Source organism: Cololabis saira, chromosome 1 (assembly GCF_033807715.1).
Source record: "Cololabis saira isolate AMF1-May2022 chromosome 1, fColSai1.1, whole genome shotgun sequence".
Taxonomy (NCBI): Eukaryota; Metazoa; Chordata; class Actinopteri; order Beloniformes; family Belonidae; genus Cololabis; species Cololabis saira.
In genome coordinates this window covers 53873165-53897901 of record NC_084587.1, presented here as the reverse complement: position 1 = coordinate 53897901, position 24737 = coordinate 53873165, and the positions used below count along the sequence as shown (strand labels likewise).

Sequence of the window (24737 nt, the reverse complement as noted above, 5' to 3'; positions counted from 1 at the left end):
CTGTATATCTGATCTTTAATACTCCAGACAGCATCTATGCATGCTAAATGGTCCTGTGAAGCTTCATGCATCAGTGTCCCGGTCACTTACTGGGTATTCTGATCTGGTGGTGGTTGAGGACGGTCAACGCCTCCACAGCTTCAGTCTTATTGTCAAACTCTAGCAGGCCGGACAGAGTCTTGGAGCTGGCTGCAGGAGGAAACGGGGGGAAACAGGGAACGGAGGTGAAGCAGCAGGAGAGGGACGTGTCCTTGTTGGGAGAGCTTTCAGCATTCACACTTACGTTTAGCATCGAAGACCTTGAACTTGGTGAAAGCAGGAACGTTGTGTTCGGAGCAGAGCTGTGGATGAGAGAGAGAGAGGGGGGTGAGGCTGGATCTGAGCAGGTTCAAGTTTGCTCACAGGGGAGTGTAACTCACCTTGAGCAGCTGGTGCTGGCTGAGGGTGGGGGGGGCGTTGTAGAAGTGCAGCACGGCGGCGGGGGGCTGGATGATGTTCCTGCTGCTGTGAGCGCTGCTGAAGCGGTTGTTTCTGGTCAGGCTGAAGTCCTGGTAGCTGCTGCCGCCGTCGGCCAGCTCAAACACCTGGCTGGGGATCACCGCCTGCTGCTTGGACACGCTGGGGGGGGGGACACGTCAGGGACACGTCAGGGACACGTCAGGGACACGTCAGTGACACGTCAGTGACACGTCAGGGACACGTCAGGGACACGTCAGGGACACGTCAGGGACACGTCAGTGACACGTCAGGGACACGTCAGGGACACGTCAGGGACACGTCAGGGACACGTCAGTGACACGTCAGGGACACGTCAGTGACACGTCAGTGACACGTCAGGGACACGTCAGGGACACGTCAGTGACACGTCAGGGACACGTCAGGGACACGTCAGGGACACGTCAGGGACGTCAGGCACTGAAGGAATGTCAGAGGAGCCGTTCAAGGTACATATTATGAACAGAGCTGCAACGATTCGCCGACAAAAATCAATAATCACAATTGTTGACAATGAATTCCATTGTTGACAATTGTCGCCAGACGTGTTTTTCCAACGGAGTGAGGCGTCTCACTTCAATACAATCTCTGTCGAGAGTCGTCAGGCATGATAGCGTCTCAGCAGCTGCAGCTAATAAAACTTCAAAAGTTTGGGAGCATTTTAACCTCGATACGGCGAATAAAACGATGACTTGCAAGGTTTGCAAAGCCGACGTTGCTTTTCACAGGAGCACGTCGATAATGCATTTGAAGAGAAAGCTTGTCGGAGTGCTGAACGAAACGGACTCGCCTTGGTAAGATATTAAGGCTATTTTCATTTGTTAACTGATTTGATTGTTAAAAAAAACTAATATTTTTTCCTACTGTTCTTATTGTATTTTTCATTTTCTCCCGTTCAAATCCAATCACTCGGGTTGCGGTGGGGCGGGGCTGATCTCCACAATTTGAAGCCTTGTATAATAATTGTAAACAAAATAAAGGTTACTACTTCGCGGATTTCAGCTATCACGGGTTCTTTTTGGAACGTAACCCCCGTGAAAAACCAGGGATTACTGTATAAGGAAAATGTTTTCAAGAATTTGAAAATGTAAACATGTTGTGTGAAGCAGATAGAAATCAGAACAAAGCAGGTAAAAGAACAGAAAAGATCCAAATTTGACCTCTCCAAACTTGGAGAATAGGAGTTCTAAAAGGACGTGGGAGCTTTACCCGTCATGGACAAGCATGTTTAGGAAACGAGTTCCTTTTCTCCGGTGCAGCTGTCTGACCCCAGACCTCTCCCCGACCCCCGATCCCCACCAGACTCACCAGACCTGACCCCAGACCTCTCCCCGACCCCCACCAGACTCACCAGACCTGACCCCAGACCTCTCCCCGATCCCCGACCCCCACCAGACTCACCAGACCTGAGCCCAGACCTCTCCCCGACCCCCACCAGACTCACCAGACGTTGAGCTTCTTGCTGAAAACCTTGATGCTGTTCAGGTGAGTGACGGCTCGGTCCACGGCGTACTCGTCCCCCATCTCCACCAGCGCCGTGCCAGGAACGCTCTTCATGAACTTCACCTGTGGGGGCCATTTAAAAAAGGCTTTATAGTTTTGGAGGATGGTGATGATATATCTCTCAAATTATTTCCGCCCCACTTCCTCTCAACCCTAAACCCCTTATCTCTGAAGCCAAAGGACCAGGTAAAAAATCTTGGCGTTATTATTGACTCTGATCTGAACTTTAAAGGTATTATCCCTGATCCCTGATCAGCTAGCAAGATTTGAAAGAGGCACCTCTAAGCCCCGCCCATTCGGTCCGAATGAAACGGATTGGTCCAGGACCAGAGGCTTGGCAGGAAGGGAAAGAACCAATCAGATGCCTTCATTTTAAACCACGCCCCCCTCTGTCCCATGCGCGCACTCGCTTCCAGCCCCCCGTGTCCACTTCCCACGGGTCCTCCACGGCTCACAGTGTCCCAGTGTAACCTCCCTCCCTCCCCTCTGCCACGGACCCCCAGTATGTAGTTATTTCCAGAGCAGCTCGGTCCCCGCTGTGTGTGTGAGAGCGGGGAGCAGAGCCGTTAGTCCGGGCTGCTGCTGCAGGACTCTCTGCCCAGCAGCAGCAGCCCGCGGGGACACGTGAAGAGCCGCAACAGCTCCGGCTCGGAAGCAGTATGGGGGTCCGTGGGGATGGAGGCGTTTCCATCCCGGCGAGAGCGGAGAGCGCCGGTGCGGCTGGCAGAGCACTGCGGTGCCGTGCAGGCTCTGTTGCCACAGCTACGCCGTAGGGTACGCCGTAGGGTACGCCGTAGGGTACGCCGTAGGCTATGCCGTAGGGTACGCCGTAGGCTATGCGTAGGGTACGCCGTAGGGTACGCCGTAGGCTACGCCGTAGGCTACGCCGTAGGCTATGCCGTAGGGTACGCCGTAGGCTATGCGTAGGGTACGCCGTAGGGTACGCCGTAGGCTACGCCGTAGGCTATGCCGTAGGGTACACCGTAGGCTATGCGTAGGGTACGCCGTAGGGTACGCTGTAGGCTACGCCGTAGGCTATGCCGTAGGGTACACCGTAGGCTACGCCGTAACCGTGGCTCTAGAGCCTGCAGCGCACCGCCAGCCGCTCTCTGCTCTCCGCTCTCGCCGGGATGGAGACGCCGGTGGGCAGGATGCACGTTTGGGTGGGCACAGCCCCCCCCCTACCCCCCCTAAAACCAGCCTTGCTTAGAGGTGAATGAGACATGGGGTAGTTTTGCTGAAAAAGTGCTATCCAAAATGTTTAAAAATCGCTCTCCTCTGCCTTGTTGAATCCTGCAAATGCGCGTTCGTGTTTGTGGGGGCGTGGCTTTGGACGGAGCGCTCGTGGGTGGAGGCGGGGGGGCGGGGCTTAGAGGAGGCGCCACTTTCAAATCTTGCTAGCTCTCAGAAGTTGCATAGAATAACTTTAACTCCCACATCAATTCTATAAGAAAAGACCTTAGATCTGCCCCAACTTTGCCTATTTTTAAAACTAAGCTAAAGACCCTTATGTTTACTTCTGCTTTTAACTGCTGCTAAACCGCAGCACTTTTTATCGACTTTAAGCTTTTATTTCTTATTTCTATTTTAATTTTTAACTTTATTTTTTAATCTTACTGTTAATGTTTTTATTGTGTTCTGTATGATGTTGATTGTAATTCATTTTTGATTGTATTGGAACGTTTTTATGTAAAGCACTTTGAGTTGCTGTGTGCACGAATTATGCTATACAAATAAATCTGACTTTGACTTTGACTTTAAATCGTGTGTTTTGAGATCCTACCCGGACAATTGCACTTTGTCCAATAAGGAAAAAAAAATGGTTGACCTCTGCTGACTACGAGCTAGATGATCAATAGCCTTGTGCTGGAAAAGTGTTAAGGGTCCAAAGTTAGGTCTCTGGCTGAGACGTCTAACGTAACGCCTGGATCTAGAAAAACTCACTACTGTGTCAAGAAAAAGCCCTTTGAATTTGATGATATATGGGGAAAGTTCTTAGCTTTTCTTAAAAATGCTGATATTGATGAGGCCTAGTAAGCATGAATATACGGTGAGGTGACCTGAAGAGGCGTCGTTGAGATAATTTATACTTTTTATAAATACTTACATTTCAATTATGCCTTTTATTTTATTTATTTTTTCTATTTAGATTGTTATTATGATTTTTGTTATGAGCTTGTTTTCATTTTGTCAATGTGTTTCTTTTTAATGTCATGGCCCTTGTCTTGTTTTTGGTTGTGTGTTCTTGCGTTGTGCTGCCAAATGGGGTTTTTGTATTGTTGCATATTATGTGAAAATCTAATAAAGACATGTTTCAAAAAAAAAAAAAGCTTCTTGCTGCAAAAGTGATCATTAAATCCTGCAGCTGATCTACGACAAAGACACCGTTAATCAAACTATTCTGAAAAATGACAGTAAAATAAGAAACCAGGAGAAACCCAAGAGGCTTTACACTTTTATCATAACAGAAACTCTGTTAAATACGTAAATAAAACGGATAAAGCTTTATGTACCAACTCAAAAGCGGTTTAAAACGCCTGATTATTTGCAAAAACATCTTTTTCAGCTATCATTTCACAGCATTTCTGATCCCATGCCCTCTAAACGTCCTAGTGGACCCCACACACACACACACACACGCACACACACACACACCTTTTCCACGTTGCCGTAGAGACAGAAGAGGTTGAAAATGCGTCCGCAGTTCATCTTGGTGGGGTGGAGGCCGCTCACCATGGCGACGGAGCTGGAGGCGAGCAGGGAGGAGGAGGAGGTGGAGGGGAAGGTCTTTGGGAGGAGAGGAGGGTACGAGATCATGTCCTGGACCTGCTCACCCCGTCTGTACCTGCTGTTGGCCGGCAGGGGCAGCAGGGGGCACTGTGGGCCTGCAGACACACACACACACACACACACACACACACACACACACACACACACACACACACACACACAGAGCAGTGAGGTTAGATGGAGGGACAGGCCGGTACATAACCAGAGAGGACAGGAGACGGAGCCGGTACCGTAGCCGTTGGACGGGTGCTCCCCCAGGATGGCTTGGCGCTGCCTTCCCTTCCCCCGCTCTGTAACACACATTTATACCAACATTTATACAAACAGGAGCTGACAGGGCGGTTTGCAGCGTCACATACACCACAGTCGTGTGCTCCAGCTTTGATTTAGTGTTTGGTTGGACCAATAACCCGCCCAGATCCAACCAGCACTTGCCTTGCATTAACCCGACACCTGCAGCATCTGCCTTCACTGTACATACTCATATACAACACTGACTACGTTTACATGCAGTCAGAATTGGGGTTATTGCTAATATTCCGGGCACTGAAACATTCAGAATATTCCGTTTACATGGTAATTAATCATTTAGGATATCTGGATCAAACCAGCGACGCACGGAGAACGTGATGACGCAATTCCCATCATTTCTGCTTCTTCTTCCTGTATCCAAATTCAAAACAAATGCTGCTTCCTGAACTTTTCTCTCACCTTCTTGTAAATCTTCTATCCCGGTACTTTCTACCGTCTACAAATGCTGAAATGTTCATATCCTTCATTACATTTATGAAGTGATTAGTCTCCTCCTGGTCTTGTGTTTCTCCGTGTTTATAAGAACTTCCTGGACTCAAAAGACCAAGATTCCTTGTGAACAGAGCATGTGCAGAAAACAGATTCCTGTTCCGTTTGATGGGGATATTCCGTTTGGCGTTTACATGACCCAATATTCGGGTTTTAAAAGGAGTAACCCAGGAGTCATATTCAGGTTTTTAAAAACCTGAATATGAGCAAATTCCGGTTATTCAAAGGGGTTATTGGTGTTTACATGGCCGTGCAAATATTCAGGTTTTAAAAGGGTTATTGACTGCATGTAAATGCAGTCACTGTCTGTCATGATCATTTGCTTTTTGCTCCACAGAACCCGACAGACAGAACTGTCCATGGACGGCAGCGCTCTGAACCGAGGCAGAGCAGTGAGACGGAGAAGAGAGCCTCGCTTTTTCTTTCTCTGATAATCCTTCTCTGCAGAAGAATATTGCTATATTTAGCCTCCGCGGGAGATTGAACACATTCACCATCCACCTACAGGCTTTTGAAGCTCCAAGTACAACCCACAGAGCTGCATGTACAGTAGCTTCACCTTCAAACCCGCTGACGAGAGCAGTGCGTGGTGACGGGTGGATTCACAGGCCAGCCTGGATACACAGTATGTCTCACTGCCCTCCAGAGCAACACACCAAACCGCTACCGAAGAACAGAAACTTTTACTAACATTTACTCTAGGGATGCCCCGATACCGATACTGGTATCTGTTATCGGTATCGGGGCCGATACTGCTCTCATATACTCGTACTCGCAAACATTCTCCAATACCACGCACCGATACTTCATTGTTGTTGTAGTTACTGATTAGTGACTCTAGGGGGAGATGTTGAGCCACAGTCAGTGGTGATGAGAAGAGAGTGATACATGAGTGAGAAGAGAGTGATACATGAGTGAGAAGAGAGTGATACATGAGTGAGAAGAGAGTGATACATGAGTGAGAAGAGAGTGATACATGAGTGAGAAGAGAGTGATACATGAGTGAGACATGAGTGAGAAGAGAGTGATACATGAGTGAGAAGAGAGTGATACATGAGTGAGACATGAGTGAGAAGAGAGTGATACATGAGTGAGAAGAGAGTGATACATGAGTGAGACATGAGTGAGAAGAGAGTGATACATGAGTGAGAAGAGAGTGATACATGAGTGAGAAGAGAGTGAGACATGTGTGAGAAGAGAGGGATACATGAGTGAGAAGAGAGTGATACATGAGTGAGAAGAGAGTGATACATGAGTGAGAAGAGAGTGATACATGAGTGAGAAGAGAGATACATGAGTGAGACATGAGTGAGAAGAGAGTGATACATGAGTGAGAAGAGAGTGATACATGAGTGAGAAGAGAGTGATACATGAGTGAGAAGAGAGGGATACATGAGTGAGAAGAGAGTGATACATGAGTGAGAAGAGAGATACATGAGTGAGAAGAGAGTGAGACATGTGTGAGAAGAGAGTGATACATGAGTGAGAAGAGAGTGATACATGAGTGAGAAGAGAGATACATGAGTGAGACATGAGTGAGAAGAGAGTGATACATGAGTGAGAAGAGAGTGATACATGAGTGAGAAGAGAGTGAGACATGAGTGAGAAGAGAGTGAGACATGTGTGAGAAGAGAGTGATACATGAGTGAGACATGAGTGAGAATAGAGTGATACATGAGTGAGAAGAGAGTGATACATGAGTGAGAAGAGAGTGAGACATGAGTGAGAAGAGAGTGAGACATGTGTGAGAAGAGAGTGATACATGAGTGAGAAGAGAGTGATACATGAGTGAGAAGAGAGTGATACATGTGTGAGAAGAGAGTGATACATGAGTGAGACATGAGTGAGAATAGAGTGATACATGAGTGAGAAGAGAGTGATACATGAGTGAGAAGAGATTGAGACATGTGTGAGAAGAGAGTGATACATGAGTGAGAAGAGAGTGATACATGAGTGAGACATGAGTGAGAAGAGAGTGATACATGAGTGAGAAGAGAGTGAGACATGTGTGAGAAGAGAGGGATACATGAGTGAGAAGAGAGTGATACATGAGTGAGAAGAGAGATACATGAGTGAGACATGAGTGAGAAGAGAGTGAGACATGTGTGAGAAGAGAGTGATACATGAGTGAGAAGAGAGTGATACATGAGTGAGAAGAGAGATACATGAGTGAGACATGAGTGAGAAGAGAGTGATACATGAGTGAGAAGAGAGTGATACATGAGTGAGAAGAGAGTGAGACATGAGTGAGAAGAGAGTGAGACATGTGTGAGAAGAGAGTGATACATGAGTGAGACATGAGTGAGAAGAGAGTGATACATGAGTGAGAAGAGAGTGATAGATGAGTGAGAAGAGAGTGAGACATGAGTGAGAAGAGAGTGAGACATGTGTGAGAAGAGAGTGATACATGAGTGAGAAGAGAGTGATACATGAGTGAGAAGAGAGTGATACATGAGTGAGAAGAGAGTGATACATGAGTGAGAAGAGAGTGATACATGAGTGAGAAGAGAGTGAGACATGAGTGAGAAGAGCGTGAGACATGTGTGAGAAGAGAGTGATACATGAGTGAGAAGAGAGTGAGACATGAGTGAGAAGAGAGTGAGACATGTGTGAGAAGAGAGTGAGACATGTGTGAGAAGAGAGTGAGACATGAGTGAGAAGAGAGTGATACATGAGTGAGACTGCCAGCGCCGTTTCAGGCAAGATAGCAACAATTAATGCAGCGGGACGTCAGCAGTGTGGACATATTTCAGAATAAGGGACAAGGACAGAAGCAAGACAGACTGAAGCTACTGATGCTAAGGAATCAAGAGGAGGGAAGGAGAATACGTCGTTTAATACCAGCAACTTGATAAAACATCTCAAGACGCATCATAAAGCTTAGTATATGGAGTTTGCTAATGCTACTGCAAGAACACAACAGCAACATTAGCTCAGGTTCTGCAAAAGAGACAGACAATCAGGCAACAGACAATGTTAAAATAACGGAGGCTCTAACCCGTTATATATTATATTATTATTATCTAGCGCTGGATGAGCAGCCACTGTCAGCTGAAGAAGACGAAAGGATTTCACCGTCTTCTCAACGCATTCGAGCCGTGATATGATGTTTCATTGATATGTTATGTTTGATATTTTCTTAAATGTGAAGACAGTGCCAGTGTGGAGACTTGTTGTTTTATTTATTTTTATTGAATTTATCTGTTGCAAATAAAACCTGTCTTCCAATTCATTGCATTTTTATTGCATTTTTAGCCTAGTTATTTTTGTGGTAAAACTATCGTGTCGGAACTCAGTATCGGCAAGTACATAAATTAAAATACTAAAAAATGGTATCGGGGCATCCCTAATTTATTCCAGATGTAGATGGAAGGCAGCACTATCTTGGTAAAGCAAGGCAAGGCAAGTTTATTTGTATAGCACAATTCAACACAAGGTAATTCAAAGTGCTTTACATCAACATTAAAAGCGGCAAGACATAATTAAACCGTAAATAACACATAAAATGAAATAAAATGATAAGAAAAGAGGTAAAATAATAAAAAGCACACTGTGGCAGGGTGGAGGAGCAGCCACTCAGCTGATTGGGCACACCTGTGCCCAATCAGCCTCTCCACCCTGCCTGCCTTCATAAAGAGCAGCTGCACTCCAGCAAGAGGTCTGCTGGAGGAAGCTGATGGCACGTGTGTCTTGGGTGAAAGAAGAGAATAAAGAGTTCCTGCACTAAACCCTGTGTCCTCTGTCCTGTCGGGTGACCCCCGTAGCACTAGCCTTGCTACACACACCCTGTTAAAAGTAAGGGCAGTAGAGTCCAGCAGGCAAGTATTTAATTTAAGAGTACGTTTCAGTGAACAGTGCTGTTTTTAGGCCAGATTTAAAGGAGTTGACAGTTGGAGCAGATTGGTAGATTATGATCTGGTTCTGAAAACACCTTGACTGACAACATTTAAGAGAGCAGAGCTGCACCCGGGCTCCGGCTGCACCACACATGCCAACATACAGGAAGTGGCCACCTCACTCCTCTAGTCACTACCTGGAAATAATCAGACAAGTACATTATTCAGACCAAGTGAAACCCACCCCTGGCTGGTGAAGTGTAATCTGGTTTTGTGAGAGGTCTGACAGCTCAGGGCTATGAGAAACTAGCCTCATACTAAAGCTCTTTCCTGTTAATGTTATCAGCAAGTAACTGATGCTTGATTCATCTACACATCCAGCTCCACACGCAGCATGAATACACCTGCCACCGACGGTGCAGTGGTACAGAAGTGCACAGAAACAGCGTACGTGCACAGAAACAGCAGGGCGGCTTTCAGACACGCCGGGGGGAAGTGAGAAAGACGTGTTTACAGGAGCCTCTACAGAGCAACGCAGCTCCACTGCAGGAGCCGACGCTCGCTTCCATCTCCCACTGTGGGTCTGAGTTGCCATGGTAACGGAGATGCTGTGCTTTTCAGTTCTCAAAGTAAGAGCAGGTAATCTGACCCGGATGGGAGGGGATGTTTCCTTTCATCCGTCCTCGTCAGACCCTGGTCCCGTATGTGAATAATGCAGATCAATCCCAGGCTGACGCATGCTGAATGGACATTTAGAACAATCTTATGCTCTGGTTTCATGCGTGACCAGATTTACGGAGGGAGTCGGTGCCTGAGCCCTCCGTGTTTGGACAATGAGATCATGTACAGAGCTTTAAATAATGGCTACCCTAGGGTTTGAGGGCACTCCGTAGCCGCTACAGGACGCAGGAGCCCTGCTTGTGGGATGTACACTTCACTACAGTGAAGTGAGATGGGATGACTAATAATATTTATAGGAAACGAAACCCAATAAAAGAGAAGGAACCAATACACCAAATATTTGTCATATTTTAAGATTTTTATTCTAATATATGGGTTTTTGTGCTCTTTTGCAACAGAGTTGGCAGCTTTTTCTTTTCAACAAATAACCCACAGGGAATATATTAATGTTTCATTATCAGTCCCAACGATCCCCTGTCCCTCACTAACCGTCAAATGTGAATGTGTTGTTTGACTTCTGAGCATTCTGGGAGTCTGTAGGTCAGACAGATGTGGAGTTAAACCACTGCATGACATGGCCCTGAGAAAGATTCACAAAGGTCTTGCTCCACATGGGGACCACGTTCACCAAACCTGTCTAGTGGAGGGTAGAGACGGGGCTTGTCCGGTTCCGGGGAACAAAATATGCGTCTAGCTTGGGCAATTTGGCTTTTTCTTGCTCCCTTTTTTCTTTTTCTGCGTTTTATGGCCACTTTTGTGTTTCTAACTCCCACTCATGTTTAGACTGTAGGATTACTGCTCTGTTGACAAGTGATGGATGATGACGTTGATAGACGGCTGTTGATGACGAACGATTTTACCCAAAATACATTTGGAGATTCACTTACAATTTTTGTTTTAATGTTAACTGTAAGTTTGAAAATCTCAGCACAACATATTATACAATGCTTTATACCTACAGTAATATGAACCAAGTGGTGCCACAAAAAAAAAAAAAAAAAAATCTTGAGAAAAAGCTGAGATATGAACTTTGGTCTTTTCGGCGGGAGCCATTTTGAATTTTCTGCAAACCGGCAACTAGTTTACCGGCCATTTGTTTGCAGTGGTTTTTGAAAACCTTATGTCCATACCTAACACCATGCCAAATATCAAAAACTTGTCACCAAGTGCACAATCTTTATGATCTTTGACATATTGGAAGAGCTGGAGGAAGAGATGGAGGAAGAGCTGGAGGAAGAGATGGAGGAAGAGCTGGAGGAAGAGATGGAGGAAGAGCTGTCTCTGTTGAGACTGCTGCCCCCGCGACCTGGGAACGGATAAGCGGAAAATGGATGGATGGAGGACTTGGTCCACGTAGCTCCTCCGTGGACACATCTCTAAAAGACAGGTTGTCTCCTCCTCAGACCTGCTGCTTTGCTGCATCCAGATTCATTCTTATTTGAAAATGTCTCCGTCTCCCAGTCTTGCTATTGCCATTGGTCTTAACAACCCCGCCCGCTTACGTAGCGGATCTTTCGTCTAGATCAGCAAAGAGTTGGTGCTACCTTGGAACCGTTTTTTTCTGCCAGTTCTTTGTCAGTGGGAACAGAAAGCCCGGTTCCAAAGTCGGCACTGGCCCAGAACCAGAACCAGAACCAGAACCAGAACCAGAACCAGAACCAGCCTGGAACCGGTTAAGTGGAAAAGGGGTATCAGTGGATTTAGAAGGAGTTGCTGATGGAACCAGCTGCCTCCCCATCCCCGAACACTTATCACACTCACATCGGGGCTGAATCATTTAGCAGCAGTGAGGCGGGTTGTAGACTAGAAGTCCAGTTCTTGAGTTGAACCAGTTTGAGGGTTTTGCATTTATTAGTAGTTTTGAACTAAGGCTCCACTGTGGACGACGTTATTCAGACTTCTTCAGAGGAGCTGCTGGATCCGTGTTCAAAAGACCTGATGGCAAACGTCTGGGACTATTTTAAGATGCAAGCAACTGAAAGAAACTGAATGTTAGTTGAACTTTAAGATTGTATCAGTGGAGGATGTGGTTCACGAGGCTGCCGTCTCTCACGTAACAACCTCTCCCAGACATTCTGGATCATTGCAACATGATGAAACACAGACACATTTCAAACTCTTGAATGTGATTCCTTCCGTCTGAGACGGCTGAACTCCTCCTGATCGCTATGTGAGGTTGTTAACTCTGTCTGCTTCCTCTTCACAGCCAGCACGTATTGCATCTGGTGACATTTGGGGTTGTTTTATCTTATTTTGCGTTTGCAAACGTCACATATTTCCACATCTGTGTGCAGCCTGATTATGATGAAATGAGAAGGGCCAACTGTACTGTCACTAACCCAGCTGTGGTTTAGCCCTGAGTGAAGCCAGTGCATGACCTTGAGATGACCTCTACACCCTGATACACTGCAAGGGGGGGTCATGTGTGTAGTAACGTGCAGCTCTGACCATCTTTAGAAATGATTCTCATTCTCTCTCCGAGCTCATCTTACATGTGCGTCAGCCAGTTACTCTGCACCTACAACTACGCATTTTAATGATATCATTGGTCAACTATCTGATGTTTGTGTGTCGATCCTGGTTTCACTTTCTGCTCATGGCCACAGCTGTGACATCATGTGTAGCTTTTGGGCCTGATATTAGTTTTAGCTTAAAATATATACTGTGATGTTTCTGCTGAAAGCCTTCTCTAATCATGATTCATGCCCAGTCCAGACTGAGAGATCAATTCATTACGTCAGCCTCTTTTTAAAGGGTATAATGATGACATTCTTCAGTAGATGTCCTCTATTCGTGATGTGCAGACTGCAGACTTGTAGCATCCTAGCCATACCTGGGTAGGTTGATGTTTGACTGATTTCATGGGCATGGGGATCATATTATGTGCAGCTTTTGAGCCTTTAGTGATGTTAAATGTTGTTCCTCTTATGGCACTTTCTATTAAAATGCAACATCACATGTCAGAGTTTAGTTGCTCATCAAGACTGTTGAGATTGGCTTTAATTTTTTATGTCTGTGTAACTTAAATGGCTCTTAAATTGTCATGTCTTAAAATCTTCTAACACTTCATCCGTCCATCCATCCATCCATCCATCCATCCATCCATCCATCCATCCATCCATCCATCCATCCATCCATCCATCCATCCATCCATCCATCCATCCATCCATCCATCCATCCATCCATCCATCCATCCATCCATCCATCCATCCATCCATCCATCCATCCATCCATCCATCCATCCATCCATCCATCCATCCATCCATTTTCCTCCGCTCATCTGTTATTGCGGGGGCAGCAGTCTGAGCAGAGATGCCCAAACCTCCCTCACCCCAGAAACTTCCTCCAGCTCTTCCAGGGGAGTCCGAGAGACATATGGCGCTTTTCCACTAGTATCTACTCAGCCCGACTCCACTCGCCTCGGCTTGGTTCTTTCCCACCAGGGGTCTAACATGCTGAGTAGTTACTTTTTCTGTAACTATTCTGCCGAGGTTCTAAGCTGCTGAGTCGGCTGTATCTGACATCATCACACTACAGACCACCGATTGGTCGGGGGGTTGGAGTCAGACGTCTGAGTCAGGAGGAGGAAATCAGAGAAAGAGACTCTGATGGATTCTTGTTCATTTTATTCAACCAGCAACGGCAGCAGAAGTCTGTTTCATGATCCAACTCTGAGGGTCAGATGTTCATAAACCTGGTGCTGAGGAGAGAATTAAAAAGATCTAGACGGAGATAAGGAACGACCAGATCTACCAGGAGCTCTGTCTCTTCATAGCTGCTCACGGCTCCAGATGACTTTTCAGCAGCGCCGAGACAAACTAAAAAATGTAAAAGCATCGCCGCTTGAAGCTTCTCTCACTCAAATTTTTTAACTTGATATCAAACACAAGCCACAGACCCAGCAGCACATCTATCATCTCCTCCAGGTTCTACATCTTTAGTGTTGTTGTCTTCTCCGTTTAGATCACACAATCAAATACGTCACAGCAGCTTCTCCAACCTCCTACTTCTGATCTGGGTGCTGGATGTAGTGGAAAAGAAACCAGGCCGAGTTGAGATGAGTAGAGCCGAGTAGATACTAGTGTAAAAGCGCCAATAGTCTCTCCAGCGTGTCCTGGGTCTTCCCCGGGGTCTCCTCCCGGAGGGACATGCCTGGAACTCCTCCCTAGGGAGGAGGGACATGCCTGGAACACCTCCCTAGGGAGGAGGGACATCCCTGGAACACCTCCCTAGGGAGGAGGGACATGCCTGGAACTCCTCCCTAGGGAGGAGGGACATGCCTGGAACACCTCCCTAGAGAAGAGGGACATGCCTGGAACTCCTCCCTAGGGAGGAGGGACATGCCTGGAACACCTCCCTAGAGAAGAGGGACATGCCTGGAACTCCTCCCTAGGGAGGCGTCCAGGAGGATCAGGTACAGATGTCCAAGCCACCTCAGCTGACTCCTCTCAACGTGAAGGAGCAGCGGCTCGACTCCGAGCTCCTCCCGGGTGACGGAGCTTCTCATCTGTAAGGGAGCGTCCAGCCACCCTGCGGAGGAAACTCATCTTGGCCGCTCTTGTACTTTCGGTCATTACCCAGTTCATGACCACCGACTTCAAGTTTGTGTTCAAGATAAACTTAAGTATCAATGTGAAATTGCTGAAATTGACATAACTGCATGGACTGTGAATGGGAGGCCACCTCGCTGCTCTGTGACGCTTGTGGCGCTAGCACTATCAGCTTTTACTGCAAATGCTGCTGTATTGTAAACAGATGTTTCTACACCAGCAATCTGAGTTCACTTTGAGTCTAATACACAGATGCCATCAGGAAGGACATTGAATAAATCATTGAGCATTAGATCCCACTGTCACAGTTTTGGGGGTTTATGTTCCTGTTTTCTTTTGAAAGTGTGTGTCCTTGGGTTTTAGTTTTTAGTTTGACTTCCCTTGTTCCCATCTGCCCTGATTGTTTGCACCTGTGTCTTGTCAAGTCCAATGCGTACGTCTGGTCTTGTCTTTCCCTTGTTCCCTGCTGGTCCGTATCGTATCGTTTCCTCCTGACCGTTTCCTCCTGACTGTTTCCTCTCTCATGTTCTTGTTAGAGCTCTATTTTTCCTCAAGTGTGGGCTCTTGTTTTGTTTTTCGTTAATAAATACTTTTAGTCTGGAACTCCTGCCAGCTCTGTCTCCTGCGTCTGGGTCCTACACCCCCCAATCGTGACACTTTTCAGTGCTCTAGTCTTGGCGTCTCTGCTACTGCATTTGCATTTAACTTCTCTGCCTTAGAATTCATCACATTAGTATTTGTTATGTACTATCAAATGTGATTAGTCATGTCTTATGTTAAAGTAATAATTAAAGTTAAATGTGTGGAATATATTTGGTCACCATAGGGATGGGGATCGATTCAAATGTCAAGAATCGATTCGATTCCGATTTTTAAGATTCAGAATCGATTATCAAGATTTGATTCGATCCGATTCCGAAATTGATTTGGGTTAGTGTTATTAAAACTGTTTTTTGAGCTGTTGCATGAATTATATGACTGTAGTTCTGCAATGTATTAATACTAGTATAATATTGAGATTCAACAGCAAGTGTTGGCAGCTGATGATGCTGTAAGGACCAATCACCTCCCAGAATGCTGATAGAACTGCTTTCATCGTGGAACATCGTGGGTCAGAATTACCACTATTTCAATTTAACATTTTTGAGAATTTGGTTTTTAGCATTTTATGCAAATGTGACCCCAAGACAATATATAAAGTAATGAAATATAGACAATCTATGCAATTATAACTGAAAACTTTAACATTTTCATACCTTTAAACATATTTAAAGGCAAAAACATGGCACCAGTTATTCTCGTGTCCAACAAAACATTCCTTTTTTGGGCATAAACAAAAAAATGCCAAAAGTTGTAATGATGAAAAAAAAAAAATCTTTAGACATACTAATCGATTTTAGGAATGAATATGAGAATCGATTTAGAATTGGAAAATCGATTTTTTTCAACACAGGCCTAATAAAAATACATAGTAGTAATGTATTTGGAAATGACTCATAAGGAAGTTGATGAGATAGATGGCTCTGATTGGGGTTTGGTCTTGTGCAGGGTTTTGTTTTGCAGGGTTTTGTTTTGCAGGGCTTTGTTTTGCAGGGTTTGTTCTTGTGCAGGGTTTTGTTTTGCAGGGTTTGGTGTTGTGCAGGGTTTTGTTTTGCAGGGCTTTGTTTTGCAGGGCTTTGTTTTGCAGGGTTTGGTCTTGTGCAGGGTTTTGTTTTGCAGGGTTAGGTGTTGTGCAGGGTTTTGTTTTGCAGGGTTTGGTCTTGTGCAGGTGCGTTGGTGCGTGTCAGGCTGTACCAGTGTGTGAGCAGAGCTTAGGGGGGGGTCCTACCTCGGTGCAGGAGGAAGGGTTTGGTGTAATCCCAGCTGGTGTTGTCATTGCGGACGACGTTCAGTCTGTTGGGCTGCAGGGGGCGACAGAGCACAGCACCTCTGGGTGGGTGTGTGTGCGTGGGCATGAGAATGAGGGTGCAAATGTGTGCGTGCACCTGAATGTGAGTTTGTCAGAGAGTGTGTGTGCGTGTGTGCGTTTACCCGAGCATATTCGATCTTAAGTGTGCAGCAGCCGGAGTAAATATCGGCTCCGTTCAGAGCCAGCTTGGCCTTCTGAGCGTCTTCCACTGACTCAAACGTTAATACGCTCGTTAAGGATGACTCATCAGGGAAACAAGCAGGCAGCCAATCAGAGGAGAGAAACAAGACCCGCACAGTTGCACAGACCTCAACTATCGGCTCAGTTAATCTACACGTGATCAGTCATTTTAGCTCAAATCTTTCTCTCACCTCTGATTTCTTCATCAAAAATACAACAGCAGTCCTAAAGAGTTTATAAACGTCTGACTGTCAGCTTGAAGGAAACAGATTTCATCTGCTGACACATGAAACACACTCAGTCAGGATATTCCACCATGGCCTGGATGCCGTTGCGTTTGAAGATGACGATGCGGAGGACGTTACCGACGGGGTTGCAGACGGTGTACAACACATCCTGCAGAAACACAGAAACAGAGAAGCTGCGCTGTAAAAATGGAACTTAACTCTGATCTTTTGCATGAGGAACAATGATTAGTAAAAATTATTAGCTCATACTGAAATGGGAAGGAAGCATTTTTTTTTTTTTTTTTTTTTTTATCAGTTGGTTTTTTCAAGCCTTGTTGGTGAAAAATCCCTTTTAGGACTTAATTATTGAAATAACTTAACCCTCGTGCTGTCTTCAGGTCAAGGAAGGAGGAAGAGAAGAAGGGAGGAAAGAAGAAAGGAAGGAAGGAAGGAAGGAAGGAAGGAAGGAAGGAAGGAAGGAAGGAAGGAAGGAAGGAAGGAAGGAAGGAAGGAAGGAAGGAAGGAAGGAAGGGAGAAAATAAGGAAGGAAGGGAGAAAATAAGGAAGGAAGGAAAGAAGGAAGGAAGGAAGGAAGGAAGGAAGGAAGGAAGGAAGGAAGGAAGGAAGGAAGGAAGGAAGGAAGGAAGGAAGGAAGAAGGAAAGAAAGGAGAAAAGAAGGCAGGAAGGAAGGATGGGAGAAAGAAGGGAGAAAAGAAGGAAGGAAGGAAGGAAGGAAGGAAGGAAGGAAGGAAGGAAGGAAGGAAGGAAGGAAGGAAGGAAGGAAGGAAGGAAGGAAGGAAGGAAGGAAGGAAGGAAGGAAGGAAGGAAGGGAGAAAATAAGGAAGGAAGGGAGAAAATAAGGAAGGAAGGAAAGAAGGAAGGAAGGAAGGAAGGAAGGAAGGAAGGAAGGAAGGAAGGAAGGAAGGAAGGAAGGAAGGAAGGAAGGAAGGAAGGAAGGAAGGAAAGGAGGAAGGAAGGAGAGAGCAGGAGGAAAGAAGGAACAGGAGAATTAGGTGATTTTGACCTGAAGACAGTTCAAGGGTTAATAAGACAAACATTGCAGCATCAATTGCATGTAATTGTTATTTTTCTCAAGTTGACAGACGTTGGTCTGAACCAACTCATCAGGAGTCTCAGATGAGTCAGATTTAGCCAACCATGATTCAGGTTTCAGCAGAATCCTTCTTATGTATTTAATAATAACGTGTTGGAACAGGAACAGTGAACAGTAACAGTTGGGGAGGTTGATTCCGGCTGCACTCACGGTGGTGATGGGGTACAGCGGGTTCTGGATGGACAGCAGCAGGACCTTGTTTTTGCTGGTGGGGTCGTCTGCGTTGGTGGGCCGGGTGATCCTCTGGCTGGTGGAGAAGTTGAAGAAGGCCTGCTGCTCTGCGATGTAGACGGCCTCGCGGCCCCCGCAGGTCACGCAGCGCGTGGCGCTCTCCACGCCGTCGAACTCCACCAGGGCCTGCCGCTTGAACGGCATCATCATCACGTAGCTGGAGGAGAGGAGGTGAGAGGAGGCCACGTTAATACTCTCAGATACTCAGGGCTCAGGATCAGGACAGCTTAAAACACGGCTTCGGATCAAATGAGCACAAAGAGATGCAACATCCAAATGATCTCCTTTTTACATTTAGTTTTAATATTCTAATGTACTAATCCTATTTCGGGTTCTCCCTGCCCTCCCTGTCTGACATCTACAGCTCCCGCTGCCTCAGCAGGGCCAGGAACATCTTAAAAGACAGGCAATTACTAATCTTTGTATTCTATATTTTTAAGTCATGGACTTTTTATCCGTCAAAAATGTTTTATAATGGCCAGAAAAGTCAAAGAAAAGTCTCTTTCTGGGCGTGATGTCACGGCCGTGTCGGTGCCGTTGATGTTGCCCCGGCGTGATGGGAGACCCCAGAGCACAAAATATTTTGTGCGTGTGCAAAAAATATTTGTACTTGGCTCTCCAGAAACGCTTTGAAACCCGTGCCAAAGATCGCTGATTGGCTCTTATTATTGGCACGTCAAAACAGTGCCATAATTCGCCATAATTCGTAGTTGTAAAAAAAGTTTGTAGCTTTGTATATCCAATGTTGCACACAGACAAATTAATTACACAGCTACAAAAATGTTTTACACATGCACAAAATATTTCTACAAGTACAAATATTTTTTTGCAAGTACAACATTTTTTGCACACGCACAAAATATTTCCTACAAGTACAAATATTTTTTGCAAGTACAAATATTTTTTGCACACGCACAAATATTTCTACAAGTACAAAGTTTATTTACAGATACAAAATATTTATGGCTTTAATTTGAGCCCATACAGAAGTAGTTTTAAAAACAAACTGAAAAAGATGATTTTAGAAAGGTGTGTATAATATCTGACTAATATCTGACTTTCTTGGTAAGCTTTTGTTTTTGTTGTTTTTTGTTTTCATAAGGTTATCTTAATATTGTAGTTTTTTCGGTGTTGCTACCATGTATAATTCTTTATTGTTTACTTACTTTATTGTTATTCTGTATGTTTTTATCATGTACAGTATATCATTGTGTCCTGTGTCCAGCAAGAACAGCCATTACTCCCACAACGGAGTGATGGCTAATGGGGAGTAAGTTCTTCAGAGCGTTTGTTTGGCATTATTTAGAAGGAAAAGTGATGAGAGTGCTGTACAGAGAATCAGCAGTTGTCCGTGTTGCTATGACAACTGCTTCCTAAGTTTCGGGGGCTCGGGTTCTTTCCTGCCTCTCCTCCGTCCAGCTCTCGTCCTCCGCCCTCAGTCCCTGACACAAACCCGAATCTCAATAACTGTCCTCGTGGAGAATAATATGCTGCTTAGGTGTGTGGATTCCAACGTTGTAGCTGTGGTGGCGTAACAACCTCCCTCCTTTCACCTTCACAACTCCTTCCACTTGCTCTCCGTCTCTGCTGGCTCCATCTTGCACTTGCTTTTTGGCTCCCCGGCTAAAAATAGTCCTGAGCTCTCCCACAGATCTGTGCTGGCGCTGGACGCCGTAACAAACCCACTGGACGAGGGAGAGGATTACGAGCAGCGGGAGACGCGTCCATCGCCTTCTGGAAGCCTCGGTTAACTGATCCCAGCGCTGCGTTTAACTGATCCCAGCGCTGCGTTTAACTGATCCCAGCGCTGCGTTTAACTGATCCCAGCGCTGCGTTTAACTGATCCCAGCGCTGCGTTTAACTAATCCCAGCGCTGCGTTTAACTGATCCCAGCGCTGCGTTTGACTGATCCCAGCGCTGCGTTTAACTGATCCTAGCGTTTAACTGATCCCAGCGCTGCGTCTAACTGATCCCAGCGCTGCGTTTAACTGATCCCAGCGCTGCGTCTAACTGATCCCAGCGCTGCGTTTAACTGATCCCAGCGCTGCGTTTAACTGATCCCAGCGCTGCGTTTAACTGATCCCAGCGCTGCGTTTAACTGATCCCAGCGCTGCGTTTAACTGATCCCAGCGCTGCGTCTAACTGATCCCAGCGCTGCGTTTAACTGATCCCAGCGCTGCGTTTAACTGATCCCAGTGCTGCGTTTGACTGATCCCAGCGCTGCGTTTAACTGATCCCAGCGCTGCGTTTAACTGATCCCAGCGCTGCGTTTAACTAGTGCTGCGTTTGACTGATCCCAGCGCTGCGTTTAACTGATCCCAGCGCTGCGTTTAACTGATCCCAGCGCTGCGTTTAACTGATCTCAGCGCTGCGGTTAACTGATCTCAGCGCTGCGTTTAACTGATCCCAGCGCTGCGTCTAACTGATCCCAGCGCTGCGTCTAACTGATCCCAGTGCTGCGTTTAACTGATCCCAGCGTTTAACTGATCCCAGCGCTGCGTTTAACTGATCCCAGCGCTGCGTTTAACTGATCCCAGCGCTGCGTCTAACTGATCCCAGCGCTGCGTCTAACTGATCCCAGCGCTGCGTCTAACTGATCCCAGTGCTGCGTTTAACTGATCCCAGCGTTTAACTGATCCCAGCGCTGCGTCTAACTGATCCCAGCGCTGCGTTGGTCAGCGATGTGTGCAACCCCGAGGTTGCTACATGACAAATCCCCGGCTCTGCGTGGTCGACTAGATGTGGTGGATTAACCGAGGATGAGGTTTCCTGCTCAACCGCGTTAGTGGCACCGCTGTGCCACAAAAACAACAGAAACAACCACCATGGAGCTACTTTGGCAAACTAGGAACGCCGAGCCCCGTCAAGCAAGAGTGCAGACAGGAGAGCAGATAACCTATCCTGTCTTACTTTGGTTTTCTCAGATTAATGATTTTTGCTTTGAAAAATAATTTCATAATACACATTTGTGGTTACAAAATTAGGCCTGTGTTGAAAAGATTGATTTTACGATTCTAAATCGATTCTCATATTATTCCTTAAAATCGATTCATGTGTCTAAAGATTGATCTTTTGGGGATTTTTTACAGATTACAACTTTTGGTATTTTTTTGTTTATGCCCAAAAAAGTTTTGTTGGACACAAGAATAACTAGTGCCATGTTTTTGTCTTTAAATATGTTTAAAGGTATGAAAACATTAAAGTTTTCAGTAATAATTGCATAAATTGTCTATATTTCTTTGCTTTATATACTGTCTTGGGGTTACATTTGCATAAAATGCTAAAAACCAAATTCTCATAAATGGGAAAAAATAAAACTGATTTCATCCGTCTCTGTTTCCTCCCTGGATCTGTTTGGTAATTCTGACCCACAATGTTTCTGTTTCAGTTCTATCAGCATTCTGGGAGCTGATTGGTCCTTACAGCATCATTAGCTGCAATACTTGCTGTTGAATCTCAATATAATACTAGTATTAATATGTTGCAGAACTACAGTCATATCATTCATGCAACAGCTGAAAAAACAGTTTTATTAACACTAACCCAAATCAATATCGGAATCGAATCGAATCAAATCCTAATAATCGATTCTGAATCTTAAGAATTAGAATCAAATCGATTCTTGACATTTGAATCGATCCCCCAGCCCTATACAAAATACAACTTTTCGGTAACTCAGGATTGAAGCAAAAATGCCACAAAAGTCAGGACAGGTTGTGTGAGCTTCCTGAGACTGTAGGGGGCGCTGTGCATGTTCAAATCCATACTGTTAATGGATTTGACTGTTTTAAACTATAATAAGCTGTGTTCTCATCTGTGGGGGAGTTTAAAGCTACCACACGTACCACACGTTGGGTTTCACTGCAAACCCAGGGACTTCAGAGCCAGGCTTTATTTTAAGAAAGTAGGCTAAATGGTGACAGTTCTGTCCCCTGAAGGGGAGGGGAGGGGGGGGGGACAACACAAGAGACCACAGGAAATAGTGACGACCTGCATTACGACTGCACTGGCTACAGGAAGTTACTTAACGTGCTGCTAGACGTTGTTAAAATGCACAAGATGCAGAACAACGAAGCCTGCAGAGGTCTAGATGATTTACTGCCCCGTCTGCAGCCCCTGCAGCATCAGAGATTATACTGCAGAGCAGCGGCGGCTGGTCAGTAGGGGGCGCTAGGGGGGCACCCCATCAAATCAAGAGAAGAACAATAAAATTAAAATTAAAAAAAAAACATGCTGTAAGATGCAAATAATTATTAAAAGAAGGTGTTATTTCAGTCTGGGTGACTGTCAATAGTAATTAAATGTTGTTTAATATTTATTTGGTTCAAAAATGTTTTTTATTTCATTTTTCATGTTAGCTCTCCAACATTTGATAAGCACGTGACCTGAGGATCTTTTAATTGGTTTGAATTAGATTCCTAAAGGGACGCAGTCTTGTTCGTCCCAGTTATCAGCAACGAATCAGCGATCAGTATCATGACGTACTCATATGTTTTTTTTTTAATGTAATGTGATTGGACAATTCATTCCTCATCTTTTTTAGAAAATCTAACTGAACTACACAAACCAGATTTTTATGTTTCTTTTAATTAGGTTAAATAACACTTGCTTTTGAAATAATATTTGTTGATCAAATATCTGAAAGAAAGGAACGTTATCTTTTCAAATAATATACATTCCAGACAGAACAATGGAAATATTTATGTTTTTCTTCTCTCTAATGTGTAAAAATAAACTGAACCCGAACCAGGAAGAAAAAACAATACAAAATACCAGTGGACTGTTGAAATGTTAAACCCCTACTTTATGTTCAGAACTGCTTCACTAAAACTTATGACCAATAAGACATTGTTGGCTGGTTACATTGTTCAAAATATTATGTTCTACCTTTCTTTTTTTCCCATTGTACCAAGCTTGTACCTAACCGTGACTTCTGTGTACCGTTACACCCCGTTGTATGCCTAGGTACATTGGACCCCCCACTGCTGCAGAGTGCTGGTTCACTCCTCCTCGCCGTGAAAGTCACTTCTGAACTTTTGGCAAAGCTCTTTACAACTTACAGCTTCGATAAAACACACGTTATTTAAACCTGCTATAATGCAGACGGTATCTAAACCTAGTATACCAGTGGTCCTCAACCTTTCTTCAGTGATGTTCCCCTGTGAAATATGTTTTCAGCCAAGTACCCCCTAACCAGCGCAAAGCACCTTTGGTTGTAAAAAAAAGACCTAAAACAGAGCACTGTGCCATCAGTAACTGATTTATTAAACATAAAAATATTGCTGCTACGCTTAAACCACGACTCCATCGTTGGTCCAAGTGATTGACAGGTGAAGCAGGTGATTGACAGGTCAGGTGGAACCATCCTGGTGTGGGGATACTCTGGGGTTTTAGGATAATAAGTGGAATAGCCTACTCCTGAAGATAAAATTAATTTTATGAATTTAGACTTATATTTTCCTCAACTATTTATGAAATATTTATTTTTAAAGGATTTTTGCATGGATGCTACTTTTTAAATATATGTATATTTTAAAATCTCACGTACCCCCTGGAGTACCTTCACGTACCCCCAGGGGTACGCGTACCCCCATTTGAGAACCACTGTACAATACGGTATCTAAATCTACTATAGTGTATCTAAACGTGCTATAATGCAGACGGTATCTAAACCTACTCTACGGTATCTAAACCTGTTATAATGCAGACGGTATCTAAACCTATTATACGGTATCTAAACCTGTTATAATGCATATGGTATCTAGAGCTGCAGTCTGGTGAAAGACAGTATATTAAAGGTAGAGTGCTACCAGATGCTGCCGAACTTCTCCAGCGCCTCCACCAGGTCGGCCTCCACCACGGCATCACACAGTCCTCGGACATGGACCACCGGGGACGGGGCGATGCGGTGACTGTCCTCCACTCCATCCTGCAGAGAGAGAGAAATAATCCTTCAGAACCGCTGACACAGCAGGACCAGTCTGCTGGGCTCCTGGGGCCAAACCTATTCCCCTCCAGACTCCCACACAGCCCAGATCAGCAGCTTTCTGTGCAGATCTGAGGATGAGATGGTGAAATGCTAAGTAGTACTTTACACGCTTGTTAATGATTAGTTTCACAGGTTATAATAGAGGACAACTCGTTGTTTTTTCTGTTAATTTATGTGCTGTTTTGGACTCGGTGAGTTAAGCAATTGGTTTCATTATAATTTCCGATGAGATATTTTATTATTGCACTACTGTAACTTTTACAGCTTATTCACATTCATCTTTTTCTCCCTGTAACAAAAAACCAACCCGTGAAGTTGTTTCTTCTCATGCTACAGATGCATTTATTTCTATAAACATTCACCAATTTAAAAAGAAAACTCCTGCACACCTTCTTCTCCCCAGACTAGTGTTTTATTGGGCCAACGTTTTC

At 45.0% G+C, this 24737-nt stretch overlaps 1 protein-coding gene across 1 annotated transcript in view; it reads right to left on the bottom strand.

Moving 5' to 3' along the window:
- The window catches only part of LOC133447625 (heterogeneous nuclear ribonucleoprotein L-like), a 29993-nt gene extending 5748 nt beyond the window's left edge, over window positions 1–24245 (bottom strand). Inside the window, exons 1-11 of the mRNA XM_061726351.1 lie at window positions 24128–24245; window positions 18237–18474; window positions 17056–17141; window positions 16688–16784; window positions 16485–16557; window positions 5019–5078; window positions 4654–4883; window positions 1940–2061; window positions 420–618; window positions 284–341; window positions 91–189 (exon numbers count right to left, since the gene is read on the bottom strand). Of these exons, the coding sequence (XP_061582335.1) occupies window positions 91–189; window positions 284–341; window positions 420–618; window positions 1940–2061; window positions 4654–4883; window positions 5019–5078; window positions 16485–16557; window positions 16688–16784; window positions 17056–17141; window positions 18237–18467 (1255 nt within the window). The 5' untranslated portion in view covers window positions 18468–18474; window positions 24128–24245. The remainder of the gene's footprint in view (window positions 1–90; window positions 190–283; window positions 342–419; window positions 619–1939; window positions 2062–4653; window positions 4884–5018; window positions 5079–16484; window positions 16558–16687; window positions 16785–17055; window positions 17142–18236; window positions 18475–24127) is intronic.
- Window positions 24246–24737: the final 492 nt, after the last annotated feature.